The sequence below is a fragment of the Neolamprologus multifasciatus genome, chromosome 8 (genome assembly GCF_963576455.1).
Source record: "Neolamprologus multifasciatus chromosome 8, fNeoMul1.2, whole genome shotgun sequence".
NCBI classification, from domain to species: domain Eukaryota; kingdom Metazoa; phylum Chordata; class Actinopteri; order Cichliformes; family Cichlidae; genus Neolamprologus; species Neolamprologus multifasciatus.
Window position 1 is genome coordinate 29,794,319 of NC_140446.1, and position 13,947 is coordinate 29,808,265.

Consider the following 13,947-nt stretch of genomic DNA (forward strand, 5'->3'; position numbering starts at 1 on the left):
CTTTCAAGAAGTCATTCACCAAGGACAATTGATAGGCATTCCTTAAATCCACTTTTATGAAAATAGTGGCCCCGTAACAGTTCAACAGCGGAAGATAGTGGTGGCAGGAGATACTTGTTCTTTAGGGTTATTTTGTTCAGCCCCTGAAAGTAAACGCATAGATGGAGGGACTTGTCCTTTTTCTCCACAAAGAAGAACCCTGCTTGAACTTGGAAGAACGGATTATTCCAGCTGTCAGAGAATCAGTGATGTAGGGGTTCCATGGCTTACAAAGACTGTACGGGCGACTGGTGGGGAGTGGTGCCCCAAGAGCAGATCAATTCCAAAGTCATATGGTCTCTGCGGAGGAAGTGAGAGAGCAAAGTCCTTGCTAAACACTTCAGCTAGGTCATGGTAAACTGTAGGAACAGAGGACAAATCAAAACTTACATGACTGCCTGAAAGGGAGAGCTGAATGGCCTTAGTGCGATGGGTGATTTGTGTGAGCTTAGTGCTGTTTTAAGGCAGAAACCTGTAGAGGTTCAGTAAGAGGTGTCAATGGGAGTTTGAATTTCCTATTGAGTGTTTGATCAATGAAAATTATTTCATTGATCAAACACTTGATTGATCAAACACTCGAATCAATGAGAGCATTACACTGGTGAGTATGGGTGCTGAGTATGAGTTTTGCAGAACACTGATGACCAAGTAGGGAGGCGTCTGTAATTGTGCCCACCAGCACCCCTACGTTTACCGACATCTCCATTCTTTGAGATTTCAGTACTGGGAAAATGTGCTCAAATTTCCCAGCTTTGGTTCAAATGCCAGCAGCTGCATTTTGTATCATCTGTAAACCTCTAAACCTGAAGAGTGTTACAATAATAAATGTGCAAAGACACAAATGCAAGGACAAGAACCTCTGCAGTGTCAAGTGATAAAACTTGTTTGATATTGATGTTCCTAAGGTGATAAAAGGCAGTCCTTGTTGTCTCTTTTACATGAGACTTGAAGGAGAGCTCCGAGTCAAACCACACATCCAAGTCCCTGCAATTTATGACAAAGTCATTTTGTGATCGATTGACCATCAAATCTGTCTTATCAGTATTAAGAAGCAGGAAATTATCAGATAACAAGTCCTTAATTGCAAATGGACAAATTTCTAATTTAGCCAAATCAGCATAGTTTCCAATGTTTAAAGAACATAAAGCTGCAGGTGATCAGCGTAACAATGAAAGGTTACTAAAACGTAGAAGAAGACAAAGAGGCAGCAGATACAAAGAAAACAGCAATGGGCCAAGTACAGACCCTTCACGGAACCCATGCCTCACAGCACAGGTCTCAGAGAGATCAAATTTAAAAACTAACAGTCTGAGATCTCCCACACAGGTAGAATCTCAACCATGATAATAGATTTGTACTAACACGCATGGAGATTAAGACATCTAATGACTTCAGCGGACAATTCCCGCTTCAAATCCTCATTGAGGCTGTTGAGAAAAGCCCTTCAGAGGGCATTCTCCTCCCCACTCTGGATCGTTCTGTCAGGAATGCAAAGGCAGGACTTCCTATCTGCCTGTATACCTTCCTATGCTCCTATGACTAACACAACACTTTCACAATGTTAACTAGGCACTGACAGAGTTTCTCACAATGATCCAGCATCGACTAAAGCTCAGCTCCTCTGTTAAGTCGCTGCCCTTACGAGGCTGATCAGCTGCAGGTGACCCCATGGCGGGAATAACTCGCCAGGCCTGGTGTCACAGGAAAACCCGGACACACACGCCAACAAGTAAAGGTAGAAATGAGTGACCGGGAGAGAACAACAACAAAACACAACATAGACATGGCAGGTCAACTGGCACGGACTGCGGACCATGACAGTCACATCATCTGCGTTCAGTCCAATAGACAATGGTTGTGTTGCAAAAGTGCGTCCTAGCGTCTGTTCATAATCTTTTAGCCTTGACCTCACTGAAGTTTTCATTGAGTCCAAGAAAAGGTAGGTAGTGAAGTGAGGTACATTTTTTAAAAACTGTTACACTATTAAGCATTCGTAAGGTATTAGTAAGTGCTTAATTCATCATTTATAAAGCATTATTCCTCCTTGGTATTTTTTTTAAAAATACAGATGTTTATTCTTGATTGATAAACTCTTGGCATAATTTAGAAAGTCTAAATAGGTGATTAGTAAAGTATTCAGATGCACATTTATAGATGTAATGAGTAAAATATAAGCTCATTGTGATTGTATTAATAGAGATTTTAGAAATACTTATTTCATAGTGTAATTCACAGTTAATTCAGGCAGTTGTAAGTTAAATATTTTGTGTGATCATCTAAAATGAGGACTATTTGTGCCTTGTAAAGGATTTATAAATGAAAATGAAAGTACTCAAAATTCAAACAAGTATAGTATCTTTACAATAGAAAACTGACATAGACAAAGCACAAAGAGATGCAGAACATACAAATAATTATTGCCAGATGCAAACAAAGCCCACCTGAAGTTTGCAGAATACTGACATTAAGGTAGTTAAAATATGAATAAAGTAATCACAATTCAATAAATCATTACATATCTGGTAATCCAGGAAATTGTCTCTGGTATGTTTAAGAGTTTGTAATTTTCTTTAATTCATTCCTGAGGTTCAATTCTTCCCTTGTTTGTAAGTCAGTTGGCTAGCTTTACTCAGACAAGTGAGCGTCCAGTCAGGTACAGTTAATTTAGGTCCAAACTGTAGAATGAAATAGTAATCTGGGTATCTGGTGCTGTGCTTTCAGAGATGATTTCAGCTGAAATAAAAGAAGTACTGGATGGTCTCCTTCTTCTCATTCAGTGAAAACTCAGAGGAGCTCCTCAGTGTAAGGAGGTGATCAGAAAGAGATGGTTCTACATCATCATCAAGTATAAAATTAATAGGCATTTCTATTAAAACCCCCAGCCTGTAAAAGCCTGCATTAAATCAGTAAATCTCAATATTATTGACCATAATAAAAATAAAATCTAAATGTTCAAAATATATTTTTGATACAGGAATTCTTGCACAGTATTCTACCTTTTTAAATCCTCACCGACTTCTTTTTTCTGTTTCTTTTTTCTATATTATATTTTAAATGCAGAGTGAAGGTGTTGACCAAAATGAGGCCAAGACTACAATAATGTTTAAAATATGCCAACAGATTTGAATAACAAGGCAAAAGGCTTTTAGTATAAATCCATTATATACAACACCAAGCATGTATTACTTATACAACTTCATAGTTAGTGATGACAGGTAACAAACTTTCCAGAACTTAATTTGGGTAATAAAACCGAAGCCTTATGTTCTCATTCATTTACCCTGTTGAAACCTACACAAGCTTTTTGTTGTTCTCTCTCTCTCTCTCGCTCTCTCTCTCACACTCACACACACACACACACACACACACTTTCTCTCTCTGTCAGCATCATGGCAAAACAACAGAGGATTAAATGGAGCCAGGGATTTTCAAGAATTACCCTCTTCTTATAATAGTCTGGTCTTTGCAAGAAGTGTAAAAGTTTAAAAGTAGCTGAATTTGATTCATTTAACTAAATTGTTGCTGTAATTTATTAGTTAGTTATTACCAATGACTGCAGAAAACATGGACTACCTAATAGGGCTTTGGAGTTGACGTCACGCCGCAATGCATTGTGGGAGCGCAGCGCCATGTTCGGGGTCTACGAATCAAAACCGACACTGTGTTGGAACGACGACGACAAGAATCATGCTTAAAAGCAGCTCCAAAGAAAACGGACGGTATAGAGACCGATTGCGTCCAGAGGCGAAGCAGCGGTACTTGAAAAAAATAGAGTGCATCGCAAATCTGGACCCATATGAAATACGGCAGTGGAGTAAAGACCCAGACGACTTACCGCCACTGTCCTACCCGATATCTTCACGTATCTTGTTTGTGGAGTAAGCGCCTACACAGCGAACCAGTTTCGTAATTACAAGTCACTGGAGGCGCACATACAATTTACAAACGGCTGGGTGCAAGATTTGGCTATTTTGTAACAATTGTCAAAGTGTAAAATAAAGCGTCAAATGCAGATCTTTGTCGTTACCTGGCTTTTATTATAATGTCATTTTAGTGAAACACAGAGTTCAAAGCGATGATAAACTGTCAATTATAGTATACAGATACAGAAATGGTTACATAATATAATGTCAGTGAGTTCATACAATTACACATAACAAAAAAGGTTTTCCTAGTACTATTTCTTCAGAGACATACTCAAAGTTTTCACAATCATTAATTAACAAGAACAAGTCTCATGTGTGTCTGGTTTCACTACCACACTGGGGCACATGTTAACCAAAACACAACGTGCTGGGATCTTAACCTCCGCACACATCATTCCCACCGCATTTCTGATGTCAAAGCCTCTGTCAAAACTACATCCCCTGGTAACAGCTTGTTAAGTATGCCACATTGCTCTGTGATGTGTTTAGCTGATGCACGGCCCCCCATCCCTTAGAAATGAACGAAATTGCACCTTGTGGAGTAATCCCGATCAGGTATTTCATGGTGTGTGTACCCTTGTAGTGCGAGTACGTTTGAGCAAGAGCCTTTAAATTAGATGGTCGTTCTGTACGAACTTGATATCAGCTCGTCTCGCTCGACGCCTTCGTTTGGTAACATCCGATACCTGAGCTCCTTGATGTTGCTTCCAGCTTGGGAAAGCATAAAAAGACAACCCAAGCTTATTCCCGTGCCGACCATAAGATCGAACATTGCAGCCGACCACACAGCAAGTACGAACCATGGCTGTGCTTTCGCTCCTTCGTCGCTTGCGCTTAGACCCCGAACATGGCGGATCAGGCCAAAATCCTTTCCACGCCCACCCCCGTGACATCACGCTCCAAAGCCCTATTGACCCTGTGTACGAGAAAATGTGGATGTGGGGTTGTGCATTTCCGGTAGCTTTACTTTGCGGTCAATCGCTACTACGAAGATATACTCCAAAATCATGTCCAAAACTCGAAAACGGAAAGATCGCGTTAAGTTACAAAGAGGAGAAGGTGGGAACACTCACCACTGTTGTGTCATAAAAAATCTAATGATCAATTTTGACGTTTAAAGAGTTTAGATCTATCAGTTGTTTACATCACTCAACACAAGCAGAACTGCATCACCCCATGCAGAAGACACATCGTCCACATTCAGCACATCTCTGTATAGTGACTGGTCTTATGATTTAAACAGGCAAATGTTCAGCATTCAAACTACAGGTGAAGAATAGTCAAACCAGATGTTTCCTGTTATGTCGATATCAGCTAGTCAAGTACACACCTACACAGCATGTTAACAAACCGTGAAAAAAAAAAGCCACACAAAAATGAATGATTGCTGGTAACGGTTTCTATACATTAGTATTTACTAAGGGTATGTTGTGACTTACCTTCAAAATTACAGCGGTCCCTCGCTATAACGCAATTCACCTTTCACCTCGCTGTTTCGCAGCTTTTTTAGTGCAAGTTTGCATGCTTATTTTTTTACATGACATTGTGTCCTGCGTCCTGATCGCTGCAGACGATCTCCTCCGTGACGTCTCTCCTGTACAGTACAGAATCGCTGCATCCATCGCTAGCAGTGTAACTCTGAAGTGCAGTACTGTATGTCCACGATGTACACGAAACGTTTTGCACCGTCAAAAAATAAAATTGGCTACTTGATTTCACCTATCGCTGGTTATTTTTAGAACATAACACCTGCGATAAATGAGGGACAGCTGAGAAATCTAACATTTCAATCACTTTTCTCTTTTGCCCTGAGGCGCGGGGAAAAATATCGACAAGTCGATGAACATCATTTACAGATATATTGGGTAAATGCCCGAGACATCTATAGAAATGTAAATCGTCGCTTGATTCATGCATTTGCTTAACTTGTTTTGGACCGTAAACAGGGCGTGAATAGAGATTGAAAATGTGACGTCATTCGAGGGTAAAACCGCAAAGACTTCTGGGAACTCGTGGCAAGAGGTACTAGCGCACGCAGGCTTTCAATTGAAATCAGTTACACAGCGATAAAAAGAAACACAAAAAACTGTCAAGAAGCTGTTGTATTATTAACTGCAATAGCCGGTCGCATGACAGCCATGAAGCCGACGGGTAAAGAGATCGGTTTTTTTTTATCGGATTACGTCGTTGAAGAGAAATTATTCGAGCCATGTTTCTGAAGTAAAAAGAGTTGACGGATGGCCTGGATCGCAGCCATTCAAAGACCAAATACAACGTCCCAGAACACTCCAGCTCACATGTTAGTCTGCTCCAAGCATTTCCACAAAGGTCAGTGTTTTGTAGTAGTCAATACGTCATTTTTCATAACATAATTGGTGATATAGGTTACAAGCAAGTCTGGCGCTGAACAGAAATTGTGGCGCTATGCTATCACTAATTGCCCAGTACGATTACAGCATACAATATTATTGTCACTGCTACATTTCTGTAATGCGAACCAGAAATTATTTCCACTACTAATTAATTACCGTTGAGCTCAAAGGTCCTATTAGTAAACGGTTAACGACTGTGTATTTATGAAGACGATTTGTGAGACTGGTAAACTTATGATACGTACGATGGTCTTTCGTTCTACACGGTGCATTTCAAGGTCCTGTACCCATCCGTCGGTAAAGTGTACCGGGGCTTGTTGCAGTGACCTGAAGTTACTAAACATCATGAGTGTATGCACTCACTCCAAGAACCGTATAATTATAAATATGAGCGTAGTGAAAGTTGGGCAGTACGTCTTTTGTCCCTCTGTGTGCTCTAAGGGTCTGACCCTTTCACTCCTTTGATTTTTTTCCTCGTATCTTTTCTTTGCCTTTTCATCAAGTCTGTCTTTGTACGGACCGGCATTGTTCTCCTTCGTTTTGTACATAACTTTTTTTTGGGGGGGGGGGGGGGGGGGGCAAAGAAAAAGCAAGAAGGTACTGGAACCAGAGAATGAACGTTTTGCGGTGCTGCAAATGCTTGCATTTGATGCGGTACTTTGATTGTTTTGCCACGAGTTACCGGCATGCAATGCGCGAAAGTCACGTGGTCTGTCAATCTCTATAGGACACCGGAAACAAAGCTCCCCACAGGAGTTTCCGCACCGGAAGTAGCATATGCTAACGTGCACATAGTCAATAGCTCCCCGAAAATGAAGCCAAAACATCTCTATCGCCCCCTGGTGTCTGGTTTCAGTATAGGTCATAAACCTCGCCTTCTCTAGGTTAGCGGAGGGCACTGGGGTCAGCCTAAAATAAGAATAAAAGAAAAAAGTTCTCCTCTGATTTTCCCAAAGATTTTGTTTTGCATTATCTGTAGTTTTCATCACGCTGATTTGTGTTCAAGGGGTGTCCTTTCTCATAAGTTTGATTCTAATTACTACCATAATGCTGTTAAATTGGGGTCCAACGTCAACATAACAGCTTTGACTGACAGCTGCAGTCACGGAGAAACCTGCCTATCTAATGGCAGATAGAGCGGGGATGCTGAGAGGTCAAGTGTTTACTTTCCAAAACCACGACCGACTGTTTCAAAATTATAGCTGAGGTGTTTTTCGGTAAACTGGACAAACCTACCGAACGACCCGAGCATCCCGCCGTACTTTTTCGGTAAATTAGTCTAATCCGTAACTAATTCACCCTGATTACAGGAATCAAGAGAAAGTCACCGCTCAGTCACTAACTAACGTTACTATATAAGGATTACAGTAATACATGAGTATTATACTGTAAGACCTGGACTCTCCTAATGTGCAGAGCTGATTATTAAGGAAATAAAAGTGACGTAGCAGTATAGCCCAAGAGATGGCAATAGTGCAACATTGTTGGATGCAAGCTGCCTTTAAAAACAAAAGAAGAAGAAGAACACGCACGCACGCACGCACGCACGTACACACGCACGTACACAAATATTTCCTTCCTCCTAGCTGAACGCTTTCCAACATGGCTGCTGTTGTACAGTGAAGCATCAGAAGTGTGTTTATATGGAGAGAAAAAGGTGTTTTTTTTTCAGGATGTGCAGAGAGACTCGAAAATGAGGACAGGTGAGTGCTTGTATATTAATAATGTGCACCGACTCAATGTGATATGATGAATATTGCAGCGGTGAAGTGTAGTTTAAACAACGCCTGTGTTGCGGTAGCATCTGCCTTTGTGATGGAGGTAAGGAGATATGTGGCCTGACAACAGCTTTGCTTTTAAAGAAGATAAATCGATTAAAAGCTCAAATCGAGACTAGTCTTGTGATAGCTGTTGTTTACAGCAGAACATTTCATTTATAACTAATGTGACTTACGACATGTCACTTTGTATTCGAGTCGCGTTTGTTGACCTTTGAGAGGTGCTTGTGAAAACACCCACTATTGTCGTTCTCCACGATAAGATTTTCATTGGTGCGAAGTATTGTGATTTGACAAATTGACATGCTTTTACAGCTTTCATGCTGGAACTGTAGGCTGGGTCAGTGTTAGGGGTTATGCTTTAAGTACAGCTCTCAAGGTGTACGTGAGCTTATTCATACCCATTCTATAAAGTTGCTAGATCCCGTAAAGCCATACGACAAATAAGAGTTTTCACTTGTTTTGCGACTATTTTACTTTAAGTCAAATTCAGAATTCTGACTTTTTTGTATTTTTCCGTCTTTCTCTTTTGGTCATATTTGTGTCAACGCGATCGTTATGTGTGGATAAAATCTACCAAAAGTCTTTGAAACCGCCAGGTACGGTTTACAATTTACTTCACAAATAGGGGAAAATGTTGGCAGAACTCTGTTTAGCAATGCCTCATTGCCACGGCTTGTGGAGTAAAGTCAACTGGAGCCTATCCCAGTTGACTTTGGGTATGTAGCAATGTACACCCAGGACAAGTAGCCAGTCTATCACCCAGGCAGAACTGAAGATGTTAACATTTTCAGTGCAAGTATTGACAGCATTAGAAATGAGTATATTAGAGGGACGACTCAGATTGAGCAGTTTTGGGACAAAGTTAAGAGAGGCAAGGTTGAGATGGTTTGAAGATGTACAGATGAGGGATGCTGAATGTGGATTTGCTAGGTAAGAGAGTTTATGGATGTAGTGGAGGAAGACACGAAAAGGGCTCTGATGACAGTAGAGAATGCAAAGACGCAGATAATTACTGTGGTGAGCCCTTAAATGGTCGCTGCTGAAAGTAGTTGTTTAGGTAAAGGCCGAGGGGGCGACCATTTCAGCAGTAGTATGCAGGGATTATGCATTGCTGTGGATGTGGACATACACAGCTACAGATGAACAGTCTTTCCATTGTTTATCCATAACGTCTATGGAGACAAGTTTGCACAATCATAGATATTTGGCATGCATGCAGAGATGACTGTTCACTTTTGTCATTTGTTTACATGTTAAGTTTCACATCAAGCCTAAGAATAAAAATAAACTATACCAAAAAGTATGATGATGTCAGTATCAAGGAGATACAGTATAAGTAGCAGGAGTTATTTCACAGCTACTTGGCAAGGTGAATCTAAATGTTTAAAAGAGGTTCTCTGATAAACACGCAGATGCCTTCACTAGCATGTAGGGGTGGGCGATATATCTAATTTTTTCCACGTACAATGGTTAAGTTGGCTTTATCGTAACCATCGAGTATAAATTGCCATGGCAATATTAAGCTGTCTTCATGTAATTCACTGTGAAATTTTTTTTTCTCTCTCACACGCTGGGAAAGCATCATTAATTCCCCCGTCCCAATTGGAAAGTTTTCTACCTGGCACACTGTGCTGAGCATGCGTGTTTATATACTACCAGATTGGGAAAAATTTGGCGACAGCGGGAGTGTCAGACGCGCGAGGGACTGACAGTTGCTGTCATTTGGATTTCACAGGGATGATGCAGAACAAAATGCAATAATTTGCAAAACATGCCGTAAAACTATTGCCGCAAAAGAGAGCAATATCACGAAATTATTCCACCAGCTGAAAAGTTATCCACTGCAAAATGAAGAATGTTTTAAACTCTGCATGTCACCATCTCCCATAAACCAAAGAAAACGTTAAACAAACCAGCTGCGATACCCTGGACTATTCTTGGTCAGTCGTTTTAATAGTTACTATAGTTACTGTAAATTGAGGTCATTGCATGTTTTATTTGACAATTTTTATATGTTATAAGCACAAAAGAGCATCCTTTTATTTTCAGTTGTATTATTCAATTATTGCTTGATGTCCTTTTTTGTTGCTATGATCTTTAGTTTGTTAAAGGTCTGGTGTTGACCACAGAAAGAGACTTACTGTGACAGTATTGTCATTTGTGAAAAACTTGTGTGCTACTGATGGTTAAAAAATGGTTAGGATAAAACATTTAAATTGATTCAAATGTTTTGTATTCAAAGCAGAAGAAAACCTTGAATGGTCGATTTGAATGAGTATACCAGTGTAATTTTAGGCACTATATTGTTGAAAATAATATTTATTTTTGAAGTTTATTTAAACATATTGCTATATGTGTCGTGATGTAGCCAAAAAATATCGTGATATTAGATTTTTCTCATATCACCCAGCCTACTAGCATGTTTCTTCTTTTCCCATTAGTTTCCAGCGATATAATGTTCTCACATTTATACACTGCTTTTCTACTCATACTGACCACTCAAAGAGGTTTAGACTACAAGTCACATTTTAATCATACATACAGGGCTTTATTATGTGCACTTTATTTACCTTACAACCAATCAACCAACACCAACAGACTCAACAAACTAATCCACGAGGCCAGTAATGTTGTGGCTGTGGAGCTAGACTCTCTGATGTTGGTGTCAGAAAGATATATTTATATTGGGCATTCCTTCACACCCACTTTGATGTGCTCCCTTCACCCTTCAGTCTGTCTGCCTGTTCGATTGGCCCACCACTCTCAACTCTTTGCCAACGAGATTGCTGACTCTGGGGTTTTGTGTCAGTTGAAACTGCTTATGTGTTCAAGGTGAGTAGATTCTATGGTGCAGTCTGCTTGTCAGTACTGCTGTTATGCTAACACTGGGTGATATTTCCTGGACTTTATACACCAAATGACACCAGGTGTTATTCATGTCATATATGTTGATGACATTCCAGTTAGATATACATTTTTGTTCATGTGCTTTGCATTTTATTCACAGGGCTCTGCATCAACGTTATGACGCGATTCCTGTGCAGCACCTGAGGAAGTAAACAAAACCAGATATCCCAGAGAGAGTTCTCCACTTTTCTTCTGTCACACTGGCAAAGGACGCAGTGCAGGAGGTCTTAACAGGCAGAGAACTGCTTTCTCTCCTAGCTTTCTCTGTGCGCATCTTAGCCACTTGATCTACAGCTGCTGGAATCAAAGATGTGTAGCATCTAGAGCTGGACTTTGTGTGGCAGAACTGACAGAATTTGCCAGATCTTTGCCTAACAAGGAGCAGAGCATGTAGAGTGGCTGTGGTTGCCATGGAGCCAAGGGATAAGAAACAGGTGAGTCTGGTTGCTTAGATTAGCAAATGCCTTTGGAACGTAAATGTTTCCTGTGTGGATGCTGTTTTAATAGACAGCTACCTTGGTGTTTAGAGTGACCTCAGGAGATTGACTGGCTTGCTGTAACATTATCTACCATGAGTTCTTGTTTTTCCAAGGTTTTTTGTTTCTTCAGAGAGAGCAATTTTTCTGCAGACGTATAAACAGAAACCACTGTGATACCAGAAGTGTGTTGGATACAACACAGAGATGTATATGTGCAAATTAGTGCTAAGCAACAGGCTAATAAAATATTAGAATTTTGCTAACTTGGAGTAAGTGATAACATTTTTGCATTAAAGTGAAAACAAAACACTAAATGTATAAAGGCTAATTTGCACAATATAGCCCTGCCTTCAGAAACAGACAGATGAAACACTGTCTGTAGCTGGATATAAGAAATAAGTGCTTGAAGTCAACTTTTTAAAAACATGTTTAGTGCCATCTTCTGTTAGTATGGAACGTCATGTCACCGGATTGGGTGGTTGTTGATGTCAAGACTCACATTAGTTTATTTTAGCTAGCTAGTAACAGAACCAATAACTCAGGGGAAATTAAAGACAAAAAAAAAAAATCAGTCTAAAGGGATCACCCTTGTGCTGCCCCTGGCTTCAAAAATGAGTGCAAAATCTGTTCAGCACTATTTTATGCAGTAAAATAGTCTCTCTACCTGTGCATCACACCACAAGAATGTTTCTTGCAGAAACACGTTCGAACATGCTGTCTGCAGGAACAAAACAAAACAAAATCTCCACATTGATCCTTCTATCCTTCACTTCCATTTCGCTTTTCCTCATTTCTAAAATGAAGCAATCCAGTCAGTGAGATGACACGAGAGGAAAAAAACTCTCATTTTCCCAGCACACGTGCTTATGGGATTCCTGATCGTGCTTTGGTAAGAAAGATAGTCATGTTTATGGTGTGATATGCATGTTGTCAACTAGATTGATGTGCGTAGGAAAAGAGAGACTATTTTATTGCATAAAATAGAGCTGATTGCATCAGCTGATTGGTACAATCGACTAGATGAGGAAAAATAATTTTCTTAATCAGGGTTGTCGGTCTGGTGAACCACCTGACTCAAACAGGCTCTTCTCCACACAGTCCTCATTTATAAGGTGCATTACAAGCCCGAACATTATGGTTAACAGGTGGATTTCCCTGTTTCAGTGCAGAGTATGTCCTTGGTTTTGACATAAAACTGATTGTTGCAGCAAGAGACAACACAAAAGTGTCTATTGACTGCAACCAACCCATCTGGTGTCATAATGTTCCTTACTGACAGGAAATGGGGCTAAACATGTTTTTGAAAGTTTGACACTTTCAAATAAAGAAGAGCTAATTTTCAATCAATAGTGGAATAATTGTTTGTTCTGTCCTGTCTGGCAGAATTGTTGTCTGAAGACCAAAAAATGGCCAACAGATTTACTTTCCCTAGTGGACCATTATGACATTTACTTTAATGGTCCACTTGATGGTGATATTTTGTTAGGATCTTTTTTATTTAGTGTTATTGTAATCACAATCTGCTTCAACAACTGCTGGGAAAAAATAACACAGCAGAGAAACAACAGCAAGAACCGACAATGCATAAATAACAATAAATAATAAATGTTACTGAACAGCACACAGTACTAATAATACAAAATATATTTAGAGGCAGCAGCCAAATAATATGGTGTGTCTGTGAATACCTGTTTGTACACCTCATAGGCCCTCACCCCCAGGGCGCCTGAGATATCCTAAGAGAGGTGGAGTGTAAGACCTGACACAGACAAACAGGCACACAAGAATGCATTCACTCCCTCATGCACACATATACAAATACTCACACACTCATCCAACATGTAGAGACACAGAAATGAACACCGTACACACACTCACACTCCCCAGACACCCTCTATACTCCCATGTCCAGGCACCAACACCCACAATAGTGGTTATAATTGTGCTAATAATTGTGGTTTTTGAAATTCTCAATTTTTTTTTATTCTATAAGCTCTGGCATTTTGCAGCATATTTACCCTCATACTTTCTGCTGTCGGCCGTCAGCCTGGAAGCTGTATCATTTAAACATCTGCATATTTTAATACAACTGGTTTACTGCTGTGTAAAACAAACAGCAGTGTATGAAGCAGCAAAAAAATTTGTCGGACTTTGTTGATCAGGTGATTTGATGAAGGACTCCCACTAGCTGTTTCAAATTAAAGGTTTTAAAGTTGACTACAGGAACAGCGCTGCTGTTTTGGACGCTAGAAACATGCTTTCTTCCATCTGCCTGAGCTCACCATCTCAGTAATGGTGCTGCCTCTTTGCGCCTCGTGGTGTGTAAACAGACTCCAGCTCCATATTTAACTATGCCAACGTTATTATCACTACTGCTGTTGTTTTATCATGCTTTTTACTGAACAATTGCGGGCTGCATAGGTTTAATGTTGTAAACTTTTTA

At 40.1% G+C, this 13,947-nt stretch overlaps 1 protein-coding gene across 6 annotated transcripts in view; it reads left to right on the forward strand.

Annotated features, from left to right (window-relative positions):
• Positions 1 to 7,895: 7,895 nt before the first annotated feature.
• tmem94 (transmembrane protein 94) overlaps positions 7,896 to 13,947 on the forward strand; it is a 51,341-nt gene continuing 45,289 nt past the window's right edge. For 4 of the 6 annotated variants that reach the window (XM_085171278.1, XM_085171281.1, XM_085171282.1 and 1 more), the window contains exons 1-2: positions 7,896 to 8,040; positions 11,126 to 11,459. In XM_085171278.1, coding sequence (XP_085027404.1) covers positions 11,436 to 11,459 — 24 coding nt within the window. In that variant the 5' untranslated portion in view covers positions 7,896 to 8,040; positions 11,126 to 11,435. The other 2 variants (XM_085171279.1, XM_085171280.1) reach the window with 2 other exon arrangements.